Below are 24,336 nucleotides of genomic sequence, written 5' to 3'. Positions count from 1 at the left end.
TGATTACAAAGTAGTTTCAATCCTTTTTCAGGCTTGAGTTCAGATGGTTTCAGCTCTCACATTTATACCCCTATATGCTTTTAAAGTCTTTGTGTTCAGGGGGCTCTGAGCCCAGTCCAAACCAGACTTGGGTGTCTTCCTGCCAGTGCTCACCCTCTTCCTTTGATATTGAGGGTCTGGGCCCCAGATGCTCCGCAGGAGGTGGAGCCATCCTTTTGTGGCAGCAACACAGCCCTCTTCGTATTCAGGGAGGTACTCCTCCCCCCACACCAAATGCGGGCCAGTCTGTTGCTGTCTCACCTATTCCTCTTGGTATGTGGGAATCTAGGACCCTAGTGTAATTTTTCCAGATTCATGCCCATATATAGGTATAATTCACCCAGTCCTTATATAGGCATAAATAATCATTGCCTTATTTAGTTATAGCCTGTGCAGCCCTAATACGGCATGGCTACTTACACTAAACTCCGAGAATCCACACTGATTCCGTGGTAAAACCAGCCTTCAGCAGTCAGGAACTTCCCCCTGCTTGAATACTAATTTATCGAAGAAATCCGGGAGTTTTCAAGGAACTAAGGCACTAGTGACGATATTATGTCCAATCTTACGTCAAACTCGGCACCTTCAGGGGTATAAATATGCCTACATTTGCCCAGTCAAACACACGGTGGTTCAGGAGCAGATTGACTAACTACTTGCCCGACGCCCTGGTGCTGCAAGTGCTGAAGGAAGCCGACCCTCCAACTGACGCACTGAGAGACTATGTTGTTTCTCCTGACGAGAAATCCAGCTCCTGTGTTTCCAAGCGGCCCTTGCGGGTTGCTTGGAGAGCGAGTCCCGAGAGAGAGATACCAGCTCTCTATCATCCTAAAACCAAGGTACGGAGCTGATAAGACCCCTAGAGAATTCTTGAACAGATTCTTGGCAGAGAAATACTAAAACCTAAACTACACCTCACATACTTCTTCCCTTGTACTAGGCTTAGGTTAGGTAAACCGGGGTAGGTGTATATTAGAAGCACCAGTTGAGTACTTTTAGCCACTCCTTCATTATTGTATGTATTTTATGCCTTTTATGTATTTTATGGCTTAGAAACCATATAATGCTTTTACAGTACTATTTTATAATACTATTTGTATTATATGCTCTGTACTTCTTGACTAGCATCTCAATTGTAGCAGTGCATTTATTTTGCTTGAGAAATAAGACTGCTCAATAAATACTTTTATTGAAAACGCCCGTCTCTCTATTTCTAAAAAGCAACTCTGGTTAAACGAAGCATGCACATCTATGACTGAGTGAAATAGCCGTCTATTGTTTCCGCGACTCTAGAGATACGTTTCATTCTGGGGAAACAAAGTTGTCATGTTACATGGTTGTCAGAAACTAATCCCTTCTTGTTTACTCGAGAAAGTTTCTAGTGACCTCTGAGCTAGCTGTCACTCACAATTAAGTCTAATATATTCGGCAGAGACCTAGTCAACATAAGTCCTACGTCTAAGCTGCAGGGTATATTATTCCAATGCGCAGAGCCTATTTGGAATATAGGACTACACTACATGGCGCCCAACGTTTGGTAAGGCGATAATTTAACGCTAGATACTGGAGTAACTCAGTCGTGCTTTTCACACAGACCCCTTTTTCCTGTAAAAACTCCAAAAGACGTCTGGAGTGGGTGAAAGGCTAATATCCGCCGAAACTGAGTAGGAAAAAAATCCTATGTATTAGTTTTTGGTTTGATTCAACGTTGAAGGATACAGTGTTCCAAAATATTGTGCACCTAATCTTTGTTCCCTTGAACCTTGTTCTGCAAAACACTTCAGTCAAATAACGAATAGTGACTAAGAATTAGCTGCAGCTGCAGCTCAAGCAACTTTAGATAAGAGAAATCTCCTACAGAATGACCCGAATGTTATACTCATCCCGGTCACTGTGAGGAAAAGTATAACTTATAAACTGATAAATAATGTAGTTTCATCTAGACGTGGCAAAGTAATCTTTGTCGTAGAGGCACATGAATATCGGCAGACAGAGGTGTTCTATTCATGGATTCAGTTCCCTGCAGTGGATGCAGGAACACACAAGTTCCACTACTACAAGGTAGCGGAAGCTCCAGAGGAATATGTTCCTTTTGAGGACATTGAAATTCCATTAACTTACCAAGAGCATGAGCTGGTTTAAAGGCGCCCTAAAACATCAAAATCACATTACCAGGCTCGGTCCACTAGGTAGACCAGGAGCTACATAGCCGGTATTAGCCAGCTATACACCACATCCAGACATTGAGAGAATGTCAGATGTAGAATTGTTAGCTCAGCTAAAACAATTAATTAAAATACATAGACAATTGGTTCAATATGTCATGCGGACACTAACAGTCCAACCAGCTGTAAGAATCGCACAGGAAATCCCTCATCAGGGGAACACAAATAAAATTACACCACAGACTATACAGTCAGTCATTGGTAAACTACCAGCAAAACAAGAACAAATTCCGTTCTGGTTAGCACAAAAAATTACTCAGATAGAAGCAGTATTCCCTGATAGTACGCCTTATGAGAAACACAGGATTCTGACAATCTGTTTACCTATGGGGATTGCACCACTCGTAGAGGATTGTGACACTTGGGGCATGGTTTTTGCTTCAATATACACTAAAACACATGGTGTTCCGTCTATGGCGGTAATACCAGATTCAGAATGAATACGGCCCAGAACCAGCTTTAAATCTAGGTATGAAATCACTGAAAGATTTTAAACAGGTTCAGGCTATACTATTAGCCAACATTAAAGGTGAAGCAGCATCAGTGGCAATCCGCCAGAAACTAAAAGAAACAGACATTCCTGAGCAGCCTCATGAGCTAGCCAGAGTTATTGAAAAATCATATGAAGAACTAGGCAGAGATAGTTTGGGTGGGAAACCACTAAAACCACAACTAACAGAGAATCCTGAAAAAGCTTTTAGAAAAAATAATCTCACTACTCCTAAAAAGAAGTGGGAAAATACTAAACAGACACCTCCTAAAGAGAAAAACTCTCAGTCCAGAGGAAGATCCCCCAACGAGGAGGAAGGTCTCCCCAACGGGAATCCTCTGAAAAAAGATATAACCTTAGAAATAGGGATACTTTAAGAAAACCTGATAGATATCAAGATATTGATACACGTTCCTCTCCTACCTTTCAGACTTCACCACAGAAATCAGACAGAAGAGGACGGTCAGAACAAAAAGAATGCATGAAGTCCAAAAACGAACAGCACGTTCCAAAAAATAAGAAAACTCAATTCACCAAGAAAAAGGTAGCAAGTGTAAAAATTAGACATGCAGAGGATTCTGAGGACACAACTCAAGAACGGGGAATGGGCTCAGACAATGCTAGACAGCGCAGCAGAAGTAACCATAGTTCGCAAGATCCTGATGGATCATCTGGAGACAGTGGACTTGAATGAAAACATTCAGGTTGAAACTGTCGACACCAGAGCTAGTGTACCCCACAAGTTATATGAAGTAACACTCCGGATGGAGGGGGACAGAACTAGAAAAATAAAAGCTCTCTTCTGGGACAAGCTTTCCAAGGGTTATGACATACTTCTAGCTGAAAAAGACTGGCCACCTGCAGTTGTTAGGGAGTGCCCACACGGCGAAGAGATAATTATGCCAGCCTTCTCAAATCACATTCCAGTTCATAAAAAATATACATATGCCAGGAAATGGGCAGTGGCCCAAGCCCCAGCATTATATAAAAACCATGTAGGATGGGATGAGGACTCTCCTCACCATAAAATCCAATTAAAAAATCAACCTACTGCTCAAAGGCAGTATCCAGTAAAGCAGGAAGCTAAAAAACAAGTCAGGGAGATCTTAGATCAACTTGAATATCAAGGGGTGATTGAAACATGCACCTCATCCATGAACAATCCTTTGTTTCCTGTCTCCAAGCCAGACAATACATATCGTCTAGCTTTGGATTACAGACACCTGAACTCTTGTTGCAAAACATTTGCAGTACAAAATTCACATAGTGCAGCACTAATGAATAACATTGTGCGCAAAAAATATAAAACCACATTAGACATTTCAAATGGGTTTTTCTGTCAAAACATTACACCAGAAAGCAGGCATTTGACCGCTTTCTCAATCTTGGGGTCACAGAGGCAATTTTGCCATCTCACCCAGGGATTTAATAATAGTCCAGTGTTATTTTCAGCCAGAGTAGCAGAAATACTACAAATGTACGATGATGAGGCATTATCTTATGACGATGACATTTATCTTACAGACGATGATTTGGACGTACACTTGATTGAACACCATTATACTTGGGTTCGCTTCTGAGGGGTACAAATTCAATTTTAAGAAATCAAGAATTGCCCACCTCAACGTCCTATTCTTAGGATACGAGTTATCAAGTGAGGGCAAAAGCCTGGCAGCAAACTTTCTTGAGAAATGTGCGCTGCTCCAACCTCCAAAAACGCCTGAAAAACTTACAGCCAATTCTAGGTTTCCTGAATTTTGGAAGAACATATGTTCTAAACTACGCAGAAAGGGTTAAACCTCTCTACGAGCTAATTAAACCTGATTTTAAACAAATAAATTGGACTCAGAAACATACAGAAATTTTACGTTCAGTACAAACAGACATGTTAGCTAATACGAAATTAGATACACGCAATAATGCGCGCATTCTCGTGATCCGTGTCATCCCAGGGAAATGCGGATTCACATACCTGACCTTTAATGAAGGAAAAAAGGTACCAATTGCATTCAAATCACACTTGTACACACAAGCAGAAATTAAATTTACATCAACAGAAAAAATTCTGACAGCAGTTCAAACTGCAGTAGCAAAAGAGAGAACTCTGGCACAGGGTAAACGCATATTGATCGTTACACCTGTACCTGCCTTAGAGGCAGTAACAAAGGCAAGCATTCCCAATGCTAAGGCTTTACATCCAAGATGGATACATTGGGTTAATGCTCTACAGGCTTTCAAGATGGCGCTTGAGAATACCGATCGCGAATTCCCCACACTTAGTGTGCGATTCGTATTACTGCGTACAATCTTACAACGAGTATCTGCAAAACTGGGTTCAAAACGGTTTCAAAGATGCAAAAGGTGGCACAATTAAGCATAAAACGCTTTGAGAACAAGTAGTTCTTTTGCAGAAATAACTGCAAAAGACTCACGTGATCCATACACTGAGTCATCAACGTGATGGCGTTCACGTTGCAGGAAATTCATTGGCTGATGAAGCCGCGAAGGCAGCTGTGCAAACGGCTTCCGTAGTTACAATCACTCGGTCAAAAACAGTGGTAAGACACTCCCAAAGGGCTTTCCCATAAAGTACTCATATATCACTGATGCGAATAATGTTCCTTTTGCTCGAATCCCTGGAGTGGGGGATAGGGCAATTTCAAACATGGAACATAGGTTAGGACTAATCTTAGCAGCACATGAAGGATTCGCGTCTGCACATGCAGGGGTTTCCGCCACAGTATCATTATTAAAGCAAAGATATTGGTGGCCGCGCATGAGGAAACAAACTAGAAACTATGTTCTAGAATGTGAAATCTGCCAAAAATTAAAAGTTTCAACAGTAAAAAGACCAGCGCAGACGCCCCTTCTTATTTCAGATAAACCACTAGCGTGTGTTTACCTGGACCACTTTGGTCCCTTAACAAGGGATGGCAACTATAAATATATCATGGTCGCAGTGGATTCATGCACAAGATTTATTTGGATGTGGCCACAGCGCTCGGCTGACGCCAGAACTGTTATAAAGGATTTGCAAGTCTTTATCGGCACATACACAATTGGCACGCTACATTCTGACCAGAGTCCTGCGTTTAGCTCTCGAGCTTACAAGGAGGCCATGGCCAACTTGGGCATTGCACTGCGGTACTCTAGTCCCTTCCATCCTGAGGGAAATGCGGTAGTGGAAAGAAAAAACCGTGACATAAAGCAATCCATAACAGCTAAGGTATTAGGTTCGGGTGATGGGTGGGGCAAACATCTAACAAGTGTCCAACGTAGTCTTAACAATCTGCCAAGAAATTCTCTGGGTGGAGTCACTCCATATGAATTAATGTTTGGTACTACAATGATGATCGAAGACCTCGATAGTCAGACTTCAGTGGTGGAACAAAAACCTTTTGATGTCAAAGATCGTTTGACGATTTTACAGGACTTAAACGAAAAAAGAAGAAGTGTGAGTAATACCATACCGAAGCGAACAACCACTGAAGAAAAAACACCTGTCCCAGCAAGGCCTGTCTGGATTCCAAATATTGGGGATCTGGTCAGTGAGAAAATTGCGGTGAAGAAGGAATTTGGGCCTTCTTACAGAAAAGCAGTACCTGTCTTGGCCATCCAAGGAACAAGATCAGTAGTACTACCGCCCCTTGCTGGTAAAAGGGAGAACAGAGTTGTATCCATCGACCTGGTCAAACTACAATCATGTGGCAATAATAAGTAGTAGGCCCAGTGGACCCCAAGAAGTAGCAAAAGACCAAACCTAGCTACTATTCAAGAGGTTCAAACTGAAAGACTTATCACCTTTGATAAACCAACAGTGAGAAAAGAAGGACTATGTAATAAAACAATGGAACTCGTGCCTCGAGACCCAAATAACAGTTCGTCAAGAAACACCGGTCTACAATGATGTACTGTCTGAGTATACAAATATGAGAAGGGACGAGACAGCGCCAGTGATTTCAAGTAATCCTGATGCAATACCAACAATTGACAGAACTACCTCTGGCTACTTTATCAACTTCGATAACTTTTCTGAGGATCCCAGTGAACCTGAAGATGAGCCAGCAAACAAAACTCTCAAAGTAAAAGTAACAAAACTCCTTCATCTATTGGAAAAAACATATCTGGTTTCACCATGGGTGGAATTTTGGATTGGATTGGGTGTACTTTTCCTCCTGCTCTGGCTCGTAATAGTATTGAGCTTGGGAAGGATGATTGATGGAAAATACAGTACTATGGACACAGCAAGTAAGAAAATCAACTTGGTCCTGAAACCTTACAAATCAACTACTTACAGTGTAGGGAAGCTTTGCCTTGAATAGCTTCAGAAATCTATACTTCCAGAAATAAAACAACACTTATCTTTACTTAAAGAAAGCAATGATTTGCGAGATTTCTTAATGGGACCTCGCAAACCACGGCAACAACGTTTCATATAAGCTGGTATATATGCGGCATACAACGAAGCTTGGAAAGTGACGCAAATAGAAACTGCAGGAAAAATACGAGAAATTGATCGTATTAATTTGGAGAAAGCACTCTCTGTAGTGGACAATGGGTTAACGATTCTGTCCTCCAGAATATATTCTATGGACAGCATCGTGTCATCTGCTATAGACATCATAGAACAAGACTTACTAATGTTACAACATGGTCAGTCTCAATTGCGTTCTATCATGCTGTTAGGCTGGACGTTGCGAAATCTGCGTTCTGGCTATGTGCCATGGCATCTAATCAATACAACGTCATTGTTTGCTGTATTTAACCTTACAGATAATAAAATCTCTCTGGCACAAAGAGGAGCAGACTATACGTTGCTGAGCATTGAAAAACTTGAAAGATTAAAATTGACAGTTTCTGAGAAGCCTGGATTGAGTGGATAATTCATGGCTCCATTTAAATTCCAGTCCCGACATTCCGGTTTCAGTATTGTCTAGAGCAAATACCAGCAGACCTGTATGAAAGGTTGGGTAAAGAATACATTAAGTCGACCTGGGTTTTACCATATACACACAAGTGTTGGAATGGGGGACATGAAGTTTTCCTTAGTGGTAATAATTGCAAAAACTCACTAAGTGGTACACTTCTGTGCAATGAAGTAAATTTACACGGGGCCTGTGATGGTTCTGCAAATAACCTTTCATGCCACCTGCATGCTTCACTCTCTACTACGATAATACCGGTTTTCAGGCAGCTATCCAATGGCAGTTACGTTATATTGAATTATCACAGCTGTTGTGGCATGTTGCCAGCAAAAAGTTATCTCTTAACTGTGTCGTCCACGGTCACTTGTTGTATGCAAGTATTGTATCCAAAAACAGAGACAGAAAGGGAGACGGCTATATGGCCTTCACTGAATATCTCTTCTATACGAATTGATACTTTAAGCAGAATGAAAGCCATTCTTTTACAGAAAAAAGTGCCACTGACCTCGTCTAGAGAAACATATGATCTGCAAGCAGCAAGGTCTTCTGCAGAGATACATGCATTATTATCAACGAACTGCCCAGTGCATTTCGCAGAAATGTTAAGCCAAATCTTAAACATGTTTGATACCAGCGGCATCGCACATGTATTTAAGACATTTTTTTCGGGACTGTTAGCACCATTTGAAGCAGTCCTCTGCATTTTTCCACATTTCGTGCACTCTGTGTTCTGCGGCCTTCCTCTCACCTTAGGACTGGTAGCGGGAATTCTATTTTTATTCCGTCTGCTCCGTTATGGCAAGTCCAGCAGCCCACAACAATCAGACAACCATGGAACAATGCCTCCTTGCCATTAGATATCATGAGAGAATTTCCCAGATTCTTGGCATGGCTCGCTTAAGAGATCTGAACACCACCTGGTTTCTATCGTTCAGACCAATCTGGCAAGATTGCATCTTACCTGTTCTTCGATGCCTCCTTTGCGGATAAGAATCATTGCCTTATTTAGTTATAGCCTGTGCAGCCCTAATTCGGCATGGCTACTTCCACTAAACTCCGAGAATCCACATTGATTTCGTGGTAAAACCAGCCTTCAGCAGTCAGGAACTTCCCCCTGCTTGAATACTAATTTATCCAAGAAATCCGGGAGTTTTCAAGGTACTGAGGCACTAGTGACGATATTATGTCCAATCTTACGTCAACTCGGCACCTTCAGGGGTATAAATATGCCTACATTTTCCCAGTCAAACACACGGTGGTTCAGGAGCAGATCGACTAACTACTTGCCCGACGCCCTGCTGCTGCAAGTGCTGAAGGAAGCCGACCCTCCAACTGACGCACTGAGAGACTCTGTTGTTTCTCCTGCCGAGAAATCCAGCTCCGGTGTTTCCAAGCAGCCCTTGCGGGTTGCTGGGAGATCGAGTCCCGAGAGAGAGATACCAGCCCTCTATCATCCTAAAACCAAGGTACGGAGCTGATAAGACCCCTAGAGAATTCTTGAACAGATTCTTGGCAGAGAAATACTAAAACCTAAACTACACCTCACATACTTCTTCCCTTGTACTAGGCTTAGGTTAGGTACACCGGGGTAGGCGTATGTTAGAAGCACCAGTTGAGTACTTTTAGCCACTCTTATTATTGTATGTATTTTATGCATTTTATGGCTTAGAAACCATATCATGCTTTTACAGTACTATTTTATAATACTATTCATATTATATGCTCTGTACTTCTTGACTAGCATCTCAATTGTAGCAGTGCATTTCCTTTGTTTGAAAAATAAGACTGTTCAATAAATCCTTTTTATTGAAAACGCCCGTCTCTCTATTCTATTTCTAAAAAGCAACTCTGGTGAAACGAAGCATGCACATCTGACTGAGTGGAATAGCCGTCTATTGTTTCCGCGACTCTAGAGATACGTTTCAATCTGGGGAAACAAAGTTGTCATGTTATATGGTTGTCAGAAACGAATCCCTTCTTGTTTACTCGATAAAGTTTCTAGTGACCTCTGAGCTAGCTGGTACTCACAATTAAGTCTAATATATTCAGCAGATACCTAGTCGACATAAGTCCTACGTCTAAGCTGCAGGGTATATTATCCAATGCGCAGAGCCTATTGGGAATACAGGGAATACACTACTCCCCAGACCCTGTCACATCCAAACCCACACAGTCTATTCAAAACCAGGCAGAGGCACACAAGATGGTTTAAGACAAGAAACCAGCCACTTCTAAAAGCATGGTTTCTAAACATGCAATTTAAAAACCATCTTCACAAAAAGATGTGTTATTAAATTATGTGTTCAGGCACACTAAACTCCATCTCTCCATCTTATGCCTATGGGAAGATATGCTAGAAACATGCGACAAAGCAGTCCCCATTCTGTCCTTTGGGCAAGATGGCCTAGCAACTATGAAAAACGAATTTGGACTATTTCACTGTCAGGACATGGTACACACCTCAGTACATGTCCTACCTTTCACATACACTGCACCCTGCCCAGGGGGGGGGGGGGGGGTACCTTGGGCCTACCAAAGGGGTGTCTGATGCATAAAAAGGGATGGGTAACGCCTGGCAAGTGGGTGCACTTGTCAGGACAACAAGGCAGTTAAAAAACTGCGCGCAGGCGCTGCAGTGGCAGGCCTGAGATCTCTTTTTAGGGCTACTTGTGTGGGTGGCACAATTAGTGCTGCAGGACCACTAGTAGCATTTGCATTACCAGCCCTGGCGCACACAGTGCACTTTACTAGTAAGACAAATATACCAATTATGGACAACCAATTACCATAATACATTATACAGGGAGCACTTGCACTTTGACACTGATTAGCAGTGGCAAAGTGCCCAATGCATCTAAATCGGCAACATCATGTCAGAAAAAGGTCTAGGAGGAAGGCAAAAAGTTTAACGAACTTTAGCCAAAAAGGGCCAAGTCCAACACACTCTATATGGAGATGGTGCCAATATGTGGTGTGACAAGGATCACTTCCTCTCCGCTATCTCGCTGCTTAAATTATCATCAGAGGTGTCAAGCAAACTTGCAAAGGATATCATGGAGGTTGAGGTACGTTACATTGTTGATAGCTTCCCCCCCCCCCCCCGAACTGTGCTAACGGGAGAGTGCAGCCGGCTTCCAACACAGCACCCCATGTGGCCGGTAAAATATGGAGCGATCAGAGCTCTTTCAACACAGCACCACCTGGAGTCGGTACTACAGGGCGGGGAAGAGGCAAGGTCGCTTCGAGCACAGCACCCTATGTTGCCGGTAAAATAGGGAGGAGGGTGGGGCGCTTTGAGCACAATACCTCCTGTGGCTAGTACAGCAGGCAGAGGCTACGTGCGCACGACAGATCATGGAGCTGGTAGGGAGAGCTCTCAATATAGCACCTCCCGCGCCTAGCATAATGGGGAGGGATAGAGCGCTTTCAACACAACACCTGCGGAGCCTGTACTAGGCGGGGGGTGGGGGTGCGGGAGACTTTTCCACACTGCACCTTATGGAGCCAGTGCTGCGCCGAGGGGGTGGGGGGGCTGTACAGATGGAGTAGACCGCTTCAACAGCGCCTCTAGTGGCCAGTACTAAAATGCAGGTGCAGGGCAGGTTCATGCTCCCCTTGTGTCCGGCAGGTGGGCAAAGCAGGCCTCTACAGGTGGGGGGGGGTTGGAGGGCTTGGGGGAAAACCTCGAGGGCATTCAGCCCAAGGCCGGAGCATATTTGTGAGATACGGGGGGAGGGGGGCTCACTACAATCTGTAAGTGGGCATCATTTTGTATTACACCGCTGGTGGCCGGTACAATAGGGCTAGTTTTGGTCGCAGAGCACACATGGTCATGGAGGCAGGGCGGCTTCAGCCCAGCACCTCCGGTGGTCGGTGCTGCGGGTTAGGCCGCGCGAGCAGAGCACCCCCTGAAGCTAGCGCTGTAGTGTGGGTTCAGCCCGCTGAGAGCACATGGCCGTCTGGAGTGAGCACAGCAGGGAGGGGAGCATGCGGCTCTCAGCCCAGATCCTCCTGGAGCACACATTGCGGGGAGGGGTGAGCAGGTCGCTGTGATCAGAGGGCACACTGGAGCAGGCACTCCAGGGAGGGGCGGGGGCGCTGCGAGCACTGCATCTCCAGGGATGGCGTTGCACAGAGTGTCTGTGTGCAGGGCATGGGAGGGGTGAGCCGACAGGCCCCAGAAGCTGGTAGTGCAAGGAGGCCTTCTGCCCCTCCTCCCTGCTTGTGAGTCCAAATGCGAGAGACGTATCCTCTGGAGCCTCGTTTTCAGACCTCCCCAGGGCACCCCTGCACATCTGCAGTGTTCCCTGGAGACCCAGTACTGTGACCGAATACTCCGGTACCAGCAAGATATACTAGAATCACACCTTAAAAAAAATCAAAAGAGAAACAGGGCTCACTCCCAGTGCAACTGGGAGTGAGCCCCGACATTCCCGCATTCCCTAGGTCACACAGCCCCCAAGACGGTTTATTTAATGTGCTTCTTGTATAGCGGCACCATGACTATTAGGGCGCTCTAAGCATTCAGTGGCGGGCACTGGAACTAGGGGCGCGGGAGCTGCTGTTGCGCCCCCAGAAAACACGAGCTAGTTTAGATGGCGAATAAACAATAAAGGGACAGTACAACGGTTTTCCTCTGGCAACATTTGGTGTGTGATCAAAAACACAAGCTGCCCATATCCCCATGCCTTTAGTGAGGTATGGTTTACTGGCTGCCCGCACTCATCGGTGATCAGGGGAGGTGGACTTTTGGGAGCTAGGATAGGCCCCGTCGAAACAATGCAAGACTCCCAGAGCACACAAAAGGAATTCCATTTATAGGCACCCTCTCTCCAATTGCCCTGGCACAGCTAGGCGCCAAACAGGCTGCCAAGCCATTTATCAAGCAATCCATCTCAGGACAGGCCTTTTGCCCACCAGTTTCACCCCTGGGACTTCCTCGCGCCGAGTAGGGTTACAACCAGATCTTAAAGCTCCGGCACTGTCAGTGACAAAAAGAGCAGGCCCGAAGCGGTTCACACAGCCACACAGTCAGTGCACTTTCAACAGACACTATCAGTTGTCAGTGCACGCTTTTACTAGGCTCAACCATCACCAGCCGTCAGTGCACGCTTTCACCGGGCACAAACACCACCAGCTGTCAGTACGCGCTTTCACTAGCCACAAACACCACCAGCCGTCAGTGCTTGCTTCCACCAGCCACACACCACCAGATGTCAATGCATGCTTTCACCAGGCACACACACCACCAGCCGTCACTGCAAGCTTTCACCAGGCACACACACACCAGCAACAATCAGGGAACGCTTTCACCAGGCATACACACACCACCAGCCGTCAGTGCACGCTTTCACTAGGCACACACCACCAGCCGTCAGTGCACGCTTCCACCAGGCAGACACACACCACCAGCTGGCAGAGCATACTTCCACCAGGCACACACACCACCAGTGCAGAATTTCTACAGGCACACACACCACCAGCCATCAGTACACACATCAATTTTTTAACGCATCCACAATTAAGTATTGTAGCAATCGCAGTATTGCGCACTTTACATTTAAACATAGTCATCTAAAGCCCAATATGCCACCATTGCTACAATACCAATGCAACCCACATAATTCCACTACACACCACATGCATACACTTCATAAAACATGGCAAAAAGACATTGCCATTTACAATGCCATTTGCTCTAACTCAAATTAATCCGAGACTTATTGCATTTCCAATGCTAGTTTACCTAGTGGCGAGATCACTCTTGGGACTCTTCCCTCACCCTAAACTTGAGAGACCCGCTCTTAAATTCCTAGACCTGGCCCTACTTCTGGCAAAGTGTACAATCACAATGCTCTACAAGCAATCTCCTGCACTTTCCATAACGACCTGGACTTGATCGGCGGTCTTGTGGAGCTAAGTTGAGAGAACCGTGCTTCATTAAGAGCAACCAGCGTGCCTGAGAGTAAATGTTATAGCCTAGGCTTAGGACATGCTTTTGGAGCAGTTAAAATATAGCACTATGGATGATATCCAACCACTGTGATCTGCCCCTGGCATACACACATATTCGCATATCTTCATGATCCAAGTAAAAACACACTTATAAAAAGTACCAGCTGTTAAGCCAAGTAATCAGAAACGCAAGACAAATGTGTGTCAACAGCCATGGAATGTATTGCAATGAATAAAAGGCTATGTGAATTTCTTCCCATTGAAGTTGAAGAAAACAGGTTTTCTCCAATCTTCTGCCAATTTCAATTTACACAAAAGCTATCCCTCACAGAAATTAGGGGGAATATACATTGTGCTGGATATGTAATCATCAGCTTGAACTAACGACTACACATCTCCAGCAAACCTGTCTCGAAGTATCAATCACAAAGCTCTGCAATGAGTATTTCATGACTTAGCTTAGATTTGAAGCATGTGAAAATGAAATCTCTACTGAGAATGTAATGACCAGACCAATAATCCAGAGGCCTACTTTGAAAAGATAGTCTCATCTGTCCCTCACGGCTCCCAGTGCTCCCCAGAACTAAGGGAGACACCTCCGATTTTAGTGCAGAGTTGCTTGATGCTCAATGGGTACTAATGTGCGAAGCAGGCCACTCAGTAAGTTGTACAATTACCATCCGAAAGCTGCCTCTCAATGCAAAACCAGATCCAGACACTTAACAACTCAGTTTCAGCCCCTGTCCTGAGATAATATGGTACGTTCTCCAACACTTATCCCTACCAGAAACACATCTCCTCTTTCACAGGTAGTACTAACACCAGCAGTAGTTATGTACCTTTTTTTAGATAATGCAGAGAAATCAGAGTAAAACAGGGTATGGCGCCCATCAACTAAAAAAGCTAATTTCACCAGCACTCTGTGACACCATGAACATCCTGTGGTGAAATCACTTATAGCCCCAGTCTGAAGAAGAAAATGATGCAGTATAATCTAAGAGTAATTACTTTATGTAATTTCTATTCATATGTTCGCAACGTTTACAGGGATGTAATTGAAAACCATCTGAGTTAAGATAATATTTTCATACAGGCGGGAAAGCATTTGCTTTGTTAACTTTCACTGTTAGATTTTTCATTTATTGTAACTACTAGTAACATAGGAAACAGACATTCTAAGTTAATACAGTAAAAAAGAGTAAGCCAATGCTCCAGCTGAAAAACGTAACTCATTAATACATTCTTACTGAGATTAAGATTCAACACTCACCTCATCTTTACATATTAGGAACATGTGGTATTTGTAATGATGAAGAGAATGATATAAAGACATCAAAGGTGTTCTTTCTGGTTGTACAGTAAATTCCTGTTAAAACAACAAGAAATTAAAACAATCACTTTATCAATTAAAGATCTTTTAATTTGATCCAAACATTGCTCACATTATATCAGTAATGAGAACCTTACTTTCTGTTACAATCCTAATGTAAAGATTTTCAACAAATAACTTTTTTTCTTCCTTTCATGTAAATAACTGTGACAACAACATAAACCCTTTGTACAAGGTCGGTATGCATATAACTTCATGAGAACAGTTCTGTTTGAAATAGCGACATTGTTAGTTGGCCCTTATTCACTGGTTTGCTACCTTAGAACATGCTCTGATTTTTGTGTAATGATTACAATGGGTTCACTTAAAGTGTTTTGTCTCCATGCATCAGAAAAGTCACTGAACTCTTACGCTACCCGGGAGATTGTGCATCTCTTTGCTGAAACGTTTTCCCAAAAGTCAGTGTTAAGTTTTTCAAATAAATGTACCTGTTTAGCCTCATTATGCTGTAATACAAGCAATTTTGTATTTTTTTTACATATTCGGGCTAAGTGCAAACCCTGCATCAATATATCACTGCAGCATGAAGATACAATGAAACCAAGATAAATGCAAGATTTTTTTCATTTACTTAAAAAAAAAAAGTAACACTATTTTGCCATATTTTGCAAATGGGCAAGCATTAATCTAAAAATTCAAACCGCAGAAATGTCCGAAAAGTTTAGAATTCACAAATTTACATAGGCTTTCCTAAAGAATGAACACTCAATTATATAATATTAGTACATGTCACTAATTTGTGGAATAATCACTATTAAGGGTTTACTGTTCATTTGTTATCAGATTTGAAACCCAGGGAAATATGGAAGGCTTAAAACCAGAAACTGTCTAATTCTGTACAACCAAAAGTATTTAGAGTTGCAATCATCAAAAGGAAGGGAAGGAAGGTTGATGTCGGTCAGTCACATGTCCTCCCTAGCCTACATCATATATAAAACAAGCATTTACAATGCAATGGTCTCGTCTTTGTTAAAGTTAAAGCTATTGGCATTGCAAATGTTATTGTTTTAATTTTTGTTTTTTAAATCAATAAATATATGGTATTGTGAATTACTATGGCAATAGGTAAGCATTAGAGAGTAGTAGAGAGTATTAGCAGTTATTAATAGGTAGTAGAGAGTGACTAGTTGATTAATAGAGAGCGTACTTGTATAGAGTAGAGTAGGAGTGAGTTGTAGGTAATAGTAGTTAGAGAGTAGTGTAGATTAGTGGAGAGTAGTATAGAGTGAGTAGTAGATAGTGTGTAGAGAGCATGTAGGATTTAGTGAGTAGTAGACAGAGTAGTAGTGAGTAATGAAAAGTACTGGATAGAAATAAATGTAGTGTAGTGAGTTATAGATAGTATATGGTGTAGTATATCTATTTAGTAGAGTGAGTAGCGAATGACTTAAAATAGTATATATTAGAGAGCAGTAGTTAGTACTTCTTAGTATTAGAGTGTAGTAGAGAGTAGTAGAGCGTGAGTGTTATAGTGAGTAGTATTTTGTAGATATTGTTATTAGAATAGTTTGAGTAGGGTATTATAAACTGAGTATTAGAGAGTTAGTAGAGAGTGAGTTGAAGAGTGAATAATAGGGAGTAGAAGATAGTTGTATATAGTGTGTAGTAGAGTAGTAGTGAGTACTATAGAGTAATAGGTATTAATATTGTAGAAAGTTAGTAGTATCATTATTTTGAGTTGGAGACAGTTGTAGTTGACAGAGCCCCACACATACACACAGAGCCACACACACAGTCACACACACAGAGCCACACACACACAGAGCCACACACACAGAGCCACACACACACACACAGAGCCCCACACACACACACACAGCCCCCCATGAACACACAGAGCCCCACACACACAGCCTACGCTAGCCGAGACCTAAAAAAATAAAAAACACAGAGCCTGGCAGATCGTGTGTTGTTCTGTTATGTTATAACTACTTATATAGCGCTCAGCTGCCCCAGCGAAGGGGCGTCCCGCCGCTTTACAGCAGCAAAAAGGAAAAGCAGCTACAGAGGCCCAGTAAGACATATACCCAAGAGATATTATTTTTTGGGGGGAAAGAGATGAGTCTTAACTGCCTTCCTGAAGGTCAGTAGGTCGTTCAATTCTCGTATGTGGATCGGTAGCGAGTTCCACAGTTTTGCTGCCAGATAGCGGAAGGAGCGACCCCCTGCTCTACAGCGTTTAATGCGAGGCACCATGACCAAGTGCTGCCCCATGGAGCGCAAAGCACGAGACGAGATGTATGGGGTCAGCAGGTTGTGGAGTATTTTAGGCGTGGCCAGTTTCAGGATTTTAAAAGACAGACACAGCGTCTTAAATTGAATCCTTTGTGCCATAGGGAGCCAGTGAAGCTTCTGGATGGTATTGGCGGCAGAGCAGAACCGCGGAAGGCCAACTAGGGCCCTGGCAGCTGCATTCTGAATACGCTGCATCCGGATGATTTCGGCTTGATTTGCCCCGAAAAGTAGGGAGCTGGCGTAATCCAGATGGGAGAGGATAGTAGACTGAATTATCAGCTGTCTGGTGGATGCATCAAAGAGTTTTAGAATAGGTTTAATGCCACGTAATATGCCAAAACAAGTGGCCGCAACTTTTTTTGTGTAGCAGCAGAAGCTAAGAGAGGAGTCTATCCACACCCCTAAGTTCTTAACCTCATTTCTGGGTACAGGGGTCTTACCCAAGACAGTAGGCCACCACTGGTCACCCCATAGCTTGGTGTTCTTACCGACTATCAGGACCTCGGTTTTATTTGCGTTCAATTGCAGGTAGTTAGACGTCATCCAATCTGCCACGGCAGCAAGTCCATTTTTAAACTTGGAGACGTCCAGACTTGAGCCATCCGAAAGAGCGACCACTAGCTGCGTGTCGTCATAGGCCATAGTAAGGTCCCATTGCCTGGCGACAGCAGCTAGTGGCTGAACATAGAGGTTGAACAATGCGGGGCTCAATGCAGAGCCCTGGGGGACGACCTGCTCAATTGGATGTGCTTGGGATAGGAAAGGAGGAGTAGAGACACGAAAGGATCTTCCTGTCAGAAAAGATCTGAACCATTCGAGGGCCAGGTCTGAGATCCCTACCTCCTCCAGGCGGCGAAGCAAGACCTCGTGCGAGACCATGTCAAAGGCGGCACTGAGATCCAGTAGGATCAGTGCCGCCGTTTGACCGGAGTTAAGCATGGTACGCAGGTGTTCCGCCATCGCAAGGAGGGCAGTCTCCATGCTATGGCCGGCGCGGAAGCCATGCTGAGTTGCATCTAGAATGTTATTAAAATGCAAGAAGTTGGTAAGTAAGCTATTAGCATGGGCTTCGGCAGCCTTTGCCACCCAGGGGAGGAGAGAAATAGGTCGGTAATTCTCGGGCTTAGTTGGGTCCATGGTGGGTTTTTAAGGATGGGGGTAACCCAGGCCTGTTTCCATTTAGCGGGTACAGTGGCAGATGAAAAAGAGGCATTGATTAACTGGCACACAGGTATCAGACAGAGCGAGAAAGATTCTCTGATCTAAGCAGGCTTAAGCGGATCGGCTGGGGAACCGGATTTGATTTTCACAAGTAATTTACTGAGTTCTTCGGAGGAGATCGATGGAAAAACGTTAAGGCACGAAGCCGGCATGGGTCTGGGGGAGGTGTACATGCGGGAGGAGGTCACGGCAGGAAAGGACCGATAAATTGCCCGTACTTTCTCCAGGAAGAAGGAGGCTAGTTCTTCACAATGAAATTCAAAAGTGATTGTCGGCACCAAGGCTTTCTTTGCACTAAGATCTTTAAGGACTTTAAATATAAGTTTGGCAGGATTGGGACTAAGTCTCATCTCATTAGCATAATAGGCTGCTCGCGTCTTGCAGATGGCTCTATGATATGCCTTTAATTCTGCCAGGTACAGCACTTTTTTTCCCGGGTCATAATCTTTTCTCCAATCCCTCTCAATTATTTTACATGTTTTCCTCAGTAGTGTCAGGGTATCATTGTACCAGGGGCTGGGTTCCTGGAAGCGGCATTTGCTCCAGGTTGTGGGGATGAGGGAGTCGAGTGCCCGGACAATCCAGGCACAAAACGAATAGTAATCTGCCTCTACATTGTAGAAGGGGCCTGGGTGGTCTTCTCTAAGGAGATGGTGAAAGTCCTTGAGTTTAAGTTTTCTCCAAGGACGCTTAAAAACAACCCTTTCGGTGTTTTTATGTAGTTGTTCTGAAATGGGAAGGGACAGTTTGACCATCAAGTGGTCAGACCATGCCACCGGGGTAGGGGTCGTCACCGTGGCAGTCTCTATGTTCGTAAATATAGGATCTAACAGATGGCCTCCTACATGAGTGGGGCTAGCGACCAATTGATGGGAGTTGAAATGCCGCTAGATCAGCGAGCAAGCTGCTAATAGTCTGGTCCTGAGTAAGGTCAAAATGTAGATTTAAATCGCTAAAGATACTAAAGTTGGCAGTTCCCATAGCAAGTGGGCCGACTGTCTCTAAAGGGGCGTTTCTAAAGCCAGTATCCTGTCCTGGAGGTCTATAGATCAGTAGTCTGGAAAGAGTAAGATGGGAACTCGCGGAGATGCAAAAGCGGGCGCTTTCGCAACCCTCTATAGTCATTTTATTGAAGAGACCGGGCTAACACGATTTGGTGATTACAGCAATGCCACCTACCCTGGTTTCTCGATTGATCCTAAAGAGTAGTCAGGGGGGAGAGCCAAATTAGGCTCGGCAACCACATCATCATTGAGCCATGTCTCAGTCAAAAAGAATATATCAGGGGCTTCATCTATAATGAGGTTGTTTATTTCAGCGTGGTGTTTGACAAGAGATCTTACATTTAACTGCAGAATTTTAAGCCGACGTTGGAAAGAAGTATCGGAGGGGATGGGAAGGGGGAAGGGTGTGTGAAGTGAAAACTTACCACACAAGCATCTGATAGGGCCACTCAAAGGATGTAGTGGGGGGCTCGTACATTGATGGACTACCGGAAGCACATTTAGCAGAGCTTCTCTTGAGTAAGTTCGTCTTCCTGGGCTATGTCGGGCAGCACTCCTGGCGAGAGGCGACGTACTGGCGGACGAGCGCAGACGGGCTTGCCTTTGACGCGCCTTCGGCGTGCCGCTGGCGCGCCCGCTGCGCGTGTCCGCTGTGCTTGCATTCCATGCCTGTCTAAAATAGGTGTCAGGGGACGTAGAACAACTAGACCGCCGACCAAAATGGCGGGTTAGTCCGCGCTACCGGAAGTGGGTATTTCTGGTCCTCGCTCCTCTTTCAGCCCTCCACAACAATCAGCCACAGGCTGCGGTGGACCGGGGCACCAGAGCAGGCAGTAAAGTCAGGTAGGTGTTCAAGGCGAATTAAAAAACAGAACGATAGCTTTTTAAAAACAGATAGGCCCTCCACCCACTGAAGTCAGAAATTTAGACAGGAGCATAAGCGTTACCGTGTCCCCTTATTGCAGCAATCAACTAACTGCTTTCAAAACTGGTTGCACTGTATTCACTAGAGCACAGACTTCTTGAGACATCCGAAGGGGCTGGGCTTCTTGCGAACAGAAACAGCTCGACGGTAGGTAGATATGGCCTGTTCATCAGGAAGGTGTCTGTCTCTTGTGTGTCTACTCCTTGAGGTACGGCTGTCTCCGTCTGTAATCCGGCCATCACCCCTTATCCCTCCACACATCTAAACCAAGCCCTGTGTTTGCACTTTTTTCTTTGGGGATAAACAGGCTTCGTTTGAATCACAAATCTATCACCTGCTCCGCTTCCTACTTCGCTAAGTGCCTTTCATTGTGTTTTCCTGCCTCCTCCGTTGTTACTGGGCATGAGCAGACAAACTGACTCAGGTGCAGAGAAACAACTCTGAGTGCACACCAAAAAAGCAACAGAAACACACAGCAGGTACAGGGTGAAGACAGTGTATGGAGGGAGATTGAGAGAGGTGCCAGGCACTTTCTGCTCACAGAGCCGTGTATGTAGAGGGACGGAGGGCAAAAGAGGTGCCAGGAATGGTGTGCATGCGCGGAGACCCAGGGGAGAAAATGCGGATACTAGCGAACAGTGTGTCCAACAAGAGGGGCATGGGGAAGGGGAGCCTGGAGAGTTACCACATACTGAGTGGGTGCACGCAAAAGGTCAAAGGGAGGAGAACCGAGAGGTGGCAGGCTCTGTTTGGGTGCAGCTGCCCTTACACCGCCATCATAGGTGAAAAATACCAAGTGTGTGTGGCAGTTTTATATGCCAATGAAATGACAACATATTTCATGCATTTTTTAGGGTTCAGGCTTTGCTGTATCTCAAATGATCAATCGGTACTATAATTAGCAGCAACAAACAGATCTGTACACCAAGCTACCTTGCATTCCTTCATGCAGGACGACACTGAACCATCAAAACAAGTCCAATACATTCCAACTGCATCTTTCGTTTATGGGTGTCAGAAATTCAGCAGAACAATAAAAACATGCATTAATACGGGTATGGGACGTTATTACTATTTTTTCTGATTTGACAGAGCCCATTTCCACAGCACGGAGCCATAACTCGTCATGATTAACACAAATAAGCTTCTGGCATCTCCAGTGGTAACTGGGAGCTTCGATAACCATACACTTACTACTGGGTGTCAAAGTACCACCACGAATATGGTTAGGCCAAAACTTAATTACAAATGAGGGCATACTGAAACATATGAAAGACCAGAGAAAAGGCGGTGCTACAGGAACCAATTTCTTACTGACCTCTATATGACATCAACATTGTGTGGTAGGTGGCACCACCTCAGCTTTATATACCAGAGAAAGGTAGGATCTTTTGCAATCAAAGTTATGCATAATGGAGCTTGGGTTTGTGCTTATCATAATACAAGTCAATCTACAAACAGGTGCCAAAGGTACACAAGCGAGTGTGCGTGCAAACAGTAGGAAAATCCGATTTTTTATTATTATTTTTTTTAAAGCGAAATGCGAGCAGGCTACTTGAAACTGGTGAATTTAGACTGCTCAAGGTTCACTGAAAATACAAAGGAGCATGACGTCTATGTGCCAACTCGCCTCACTTTTATGGTATGCTCTGATGTCTCCGCCAGATGTGAGGATTTTACAACCATCGTTGCCAATTTAAAATAATAACAAAAAAACTTTAATTTAATGCACGAAGGGCTCAAAGACTCACTGATCGGAGCGGTTAAACTCCAGGAGGAGGATAAAAAGTGCGAAATCGCCACACAGGCAGCAGTACCTCCTAAACAATGTATGAAGACCTGAACCCTTCATATAGATTACACATGAATGGGACATTGGGCACCCCGAGAGTTGCTTTTTTTTTTACTGAGGGGAAATATTTGAGTTTGAAAGCATAACGTGAGGGCAAGTTATCTTTTCTTCCACGAAGTTTTACTTCTCATCGCACAATGTGCACACCGTTTATTAATGTGCATAGTTTACGAATGTGCATAACAAATCAGCGTAATTAAGAAGTAATACATTTTAATTGGGTAAACACAAAGATACAACATAGCAACAATTAAATGTGGTAAGGAAATGTAGCTCATCCAGAAGGAAAGACCTCAAGATTATAGCTTTACAGTAAAGATACAGATTCTTTTGATTCGTGTTTATTCCTGGGGCTTTCGAAATGCCCCCTGCCTTCTGCCCCTTACAGGAAGGCATGGAACTAATATCTGTCCCTGACCAAGAACACATGTCTACACTTCCTGGCGCTGGGAACTGCAGTTACCTCAAACCTAGCATACTTGGCATCTCACCAAGCATAACCCCAGGCTAGATGAACACTGTTACACCTTCCAGAACTGTCCAAAGCAGCTGTTAGTTCCCGTTAGAAGTGCTGGCACTGCCCCCCGCTATCTGTGCATCCCTGCCCCGTGAAATAAGGGTCGATCTGAAGCTAGGACTGGTCCCACCACCCCACCCCACCCCACCCCACCCCTTCCCCATACACACACATCCTGCTGGATTTCCCAGGCTCTTCCTGGGCAGAGCACAGTGTAGGAGCATGTCAGCAGGACACTGAAGAGCGTGCCTACACCCCCTCCCAGCCTCGCCAACAACGTTTTGAACTATTTTCCAGTCAGCCCAAAAAAATCACTGTGCAGAGCAGCATTAAACACAATGGGCTGCCTCCAGCTCGGTTCACAACTGAAGAGAATGCGGCAAGGATCAGTGATGAGGCTGGTGCTAGAGGGGCAGACACAAGCACCCCGAGCGGGGGCGGCACGGATGCCCATGCCCCATCCCGGTGGGGGACTCCCCGAAGCCCCAGCGGATTCTGCTTACCTCCTACCCCGGCTGGCGCTGGGGAGGCTCCGGGATCCCCTTGCTCCCTCCTCCGATGCCCGGTCCCTGCGGGTCTGTCTCAGCCCGGGTGCCCCGCGGTCGGACTCTGGGAGAAGCCTGCCGCCGGTCCCGGGTATCCCCCGTGCCTCCCTATCCGGTGCACTCTTGGCTTCGTCGGCTGCAGGGCCCAGCCCTCATCCCGCACCGCGCTGCAACCTGGGAAGCGTCATCCCGGGAGAGCTCCTCCTCCTTCTGCTTCGGGCCCACCTAACGCACGACATGTCGGCGGGGGCACCTGCAGGGGACGGGGGCATCTGGGGCTGCAGGGCACCTTCATTCCTAAACAAGCCCACAGGACTGAACGACGATTGGGGCACAGAAAGAGCCCAGCGCGCACACACTTATCGCGGCGGCGGTGAACGTCTTCCCCCTCCCCCTCGGCGAAAAGGCTATCGGCGGGAGAAACGCACAAGAACAATGCCGAAAAGAACGCGTTTCTTCGACATGAATTGCTGGGCTGTTGGGAGGCTTAACGTTCTGAGAACTCGTAGTGTTTGTTCTCGCTGAGCAACTTTCAGGTGCCTTTATGATTTTGCCCAGGCCTCCGCACAAGCTCGTCCAGTGCTCGCCATGCCTGTAGGCCCCGTCCTTTTCGGATTGGGGGGCGTGTTTTGGACGGATGATGTCACGGATAGAAAGGACAGCAAAAAACACGCCCCTCAATCCGAAACGGACGGGGCTTAAAGTGACGGACACAGCTCTTCCCCAATGGCTGGCCGCCGTTTAGGATGCCAGCCAATGGAGAAGAGCTAGCTCGTTTAGCTCCCTACTAGAAGACATAAGATCTCGCCAGCGAGACTGCGCATGCGCAGCATACGCTAGCCGAGACCTAAACAAGCATTTGTAATGCAGTAAGTCTCGCAATTGCGAGATTTTGAGCTTTTGGCATTGTAAATGACAATGCCTTTTATTTTTGTGTTTAAAAAACCTGCAATAATAAAAGGCATTTACGATACCAATAGGTCAAAGTTTCTAAATTGCGAGACCTATTGCTT

The 24,336-nt window shown here is 45.0% G+C and overlaps 1 protein-coding gene across 3 annotated transcripts in view; it reads right to left on the bottom strand.

The window, feature by feature from the left end:
- The window catches only part of QSER1 (glutamine and serine rich 1), a 1,012,913-nt gene that overhangs the window by 28,731 nt on the left and 959,846 nt on the right, over window positions 1–24,336 (bottom strand). For all 3 annotated transcript variants that reach the window (XR_013608715.1, XM_078680856.1, XM_078680858.1), the window contains one exon: window positions 14,905–15,000. Coding sequence is in view for 2 of the 3 variants with exons in the window: in XM_078680856.1 (XP_078536982.1) it covers window positions 14,905–15,000 (96 nt within the window). In the remaining variant the exon portion in view is untranslated. The remainder of the gene's footprint in view (window positions 1–14,904; window positions 15,001–24,336) is intronic.

Source organism: Lissotriton helveticus, chromosome 3_1, assembly GCF_964261635.1.
Source record: "Lissotriton helveticus chromosome 3_1, aLisHel1.1, whole genome shotgun sequence".
In the NCBI taxonomy this organism is placed as follows: Eukaryota; Metazoa; Chordata; class Amphibia; order Caudata; family Salamandridae; genus Lissotriton; species Lissotriton helveticus.
Note: the sequence above shows the minus strand (reverse complement) of the source record. Positions and strands in the feature narration are given on the sequence as shown.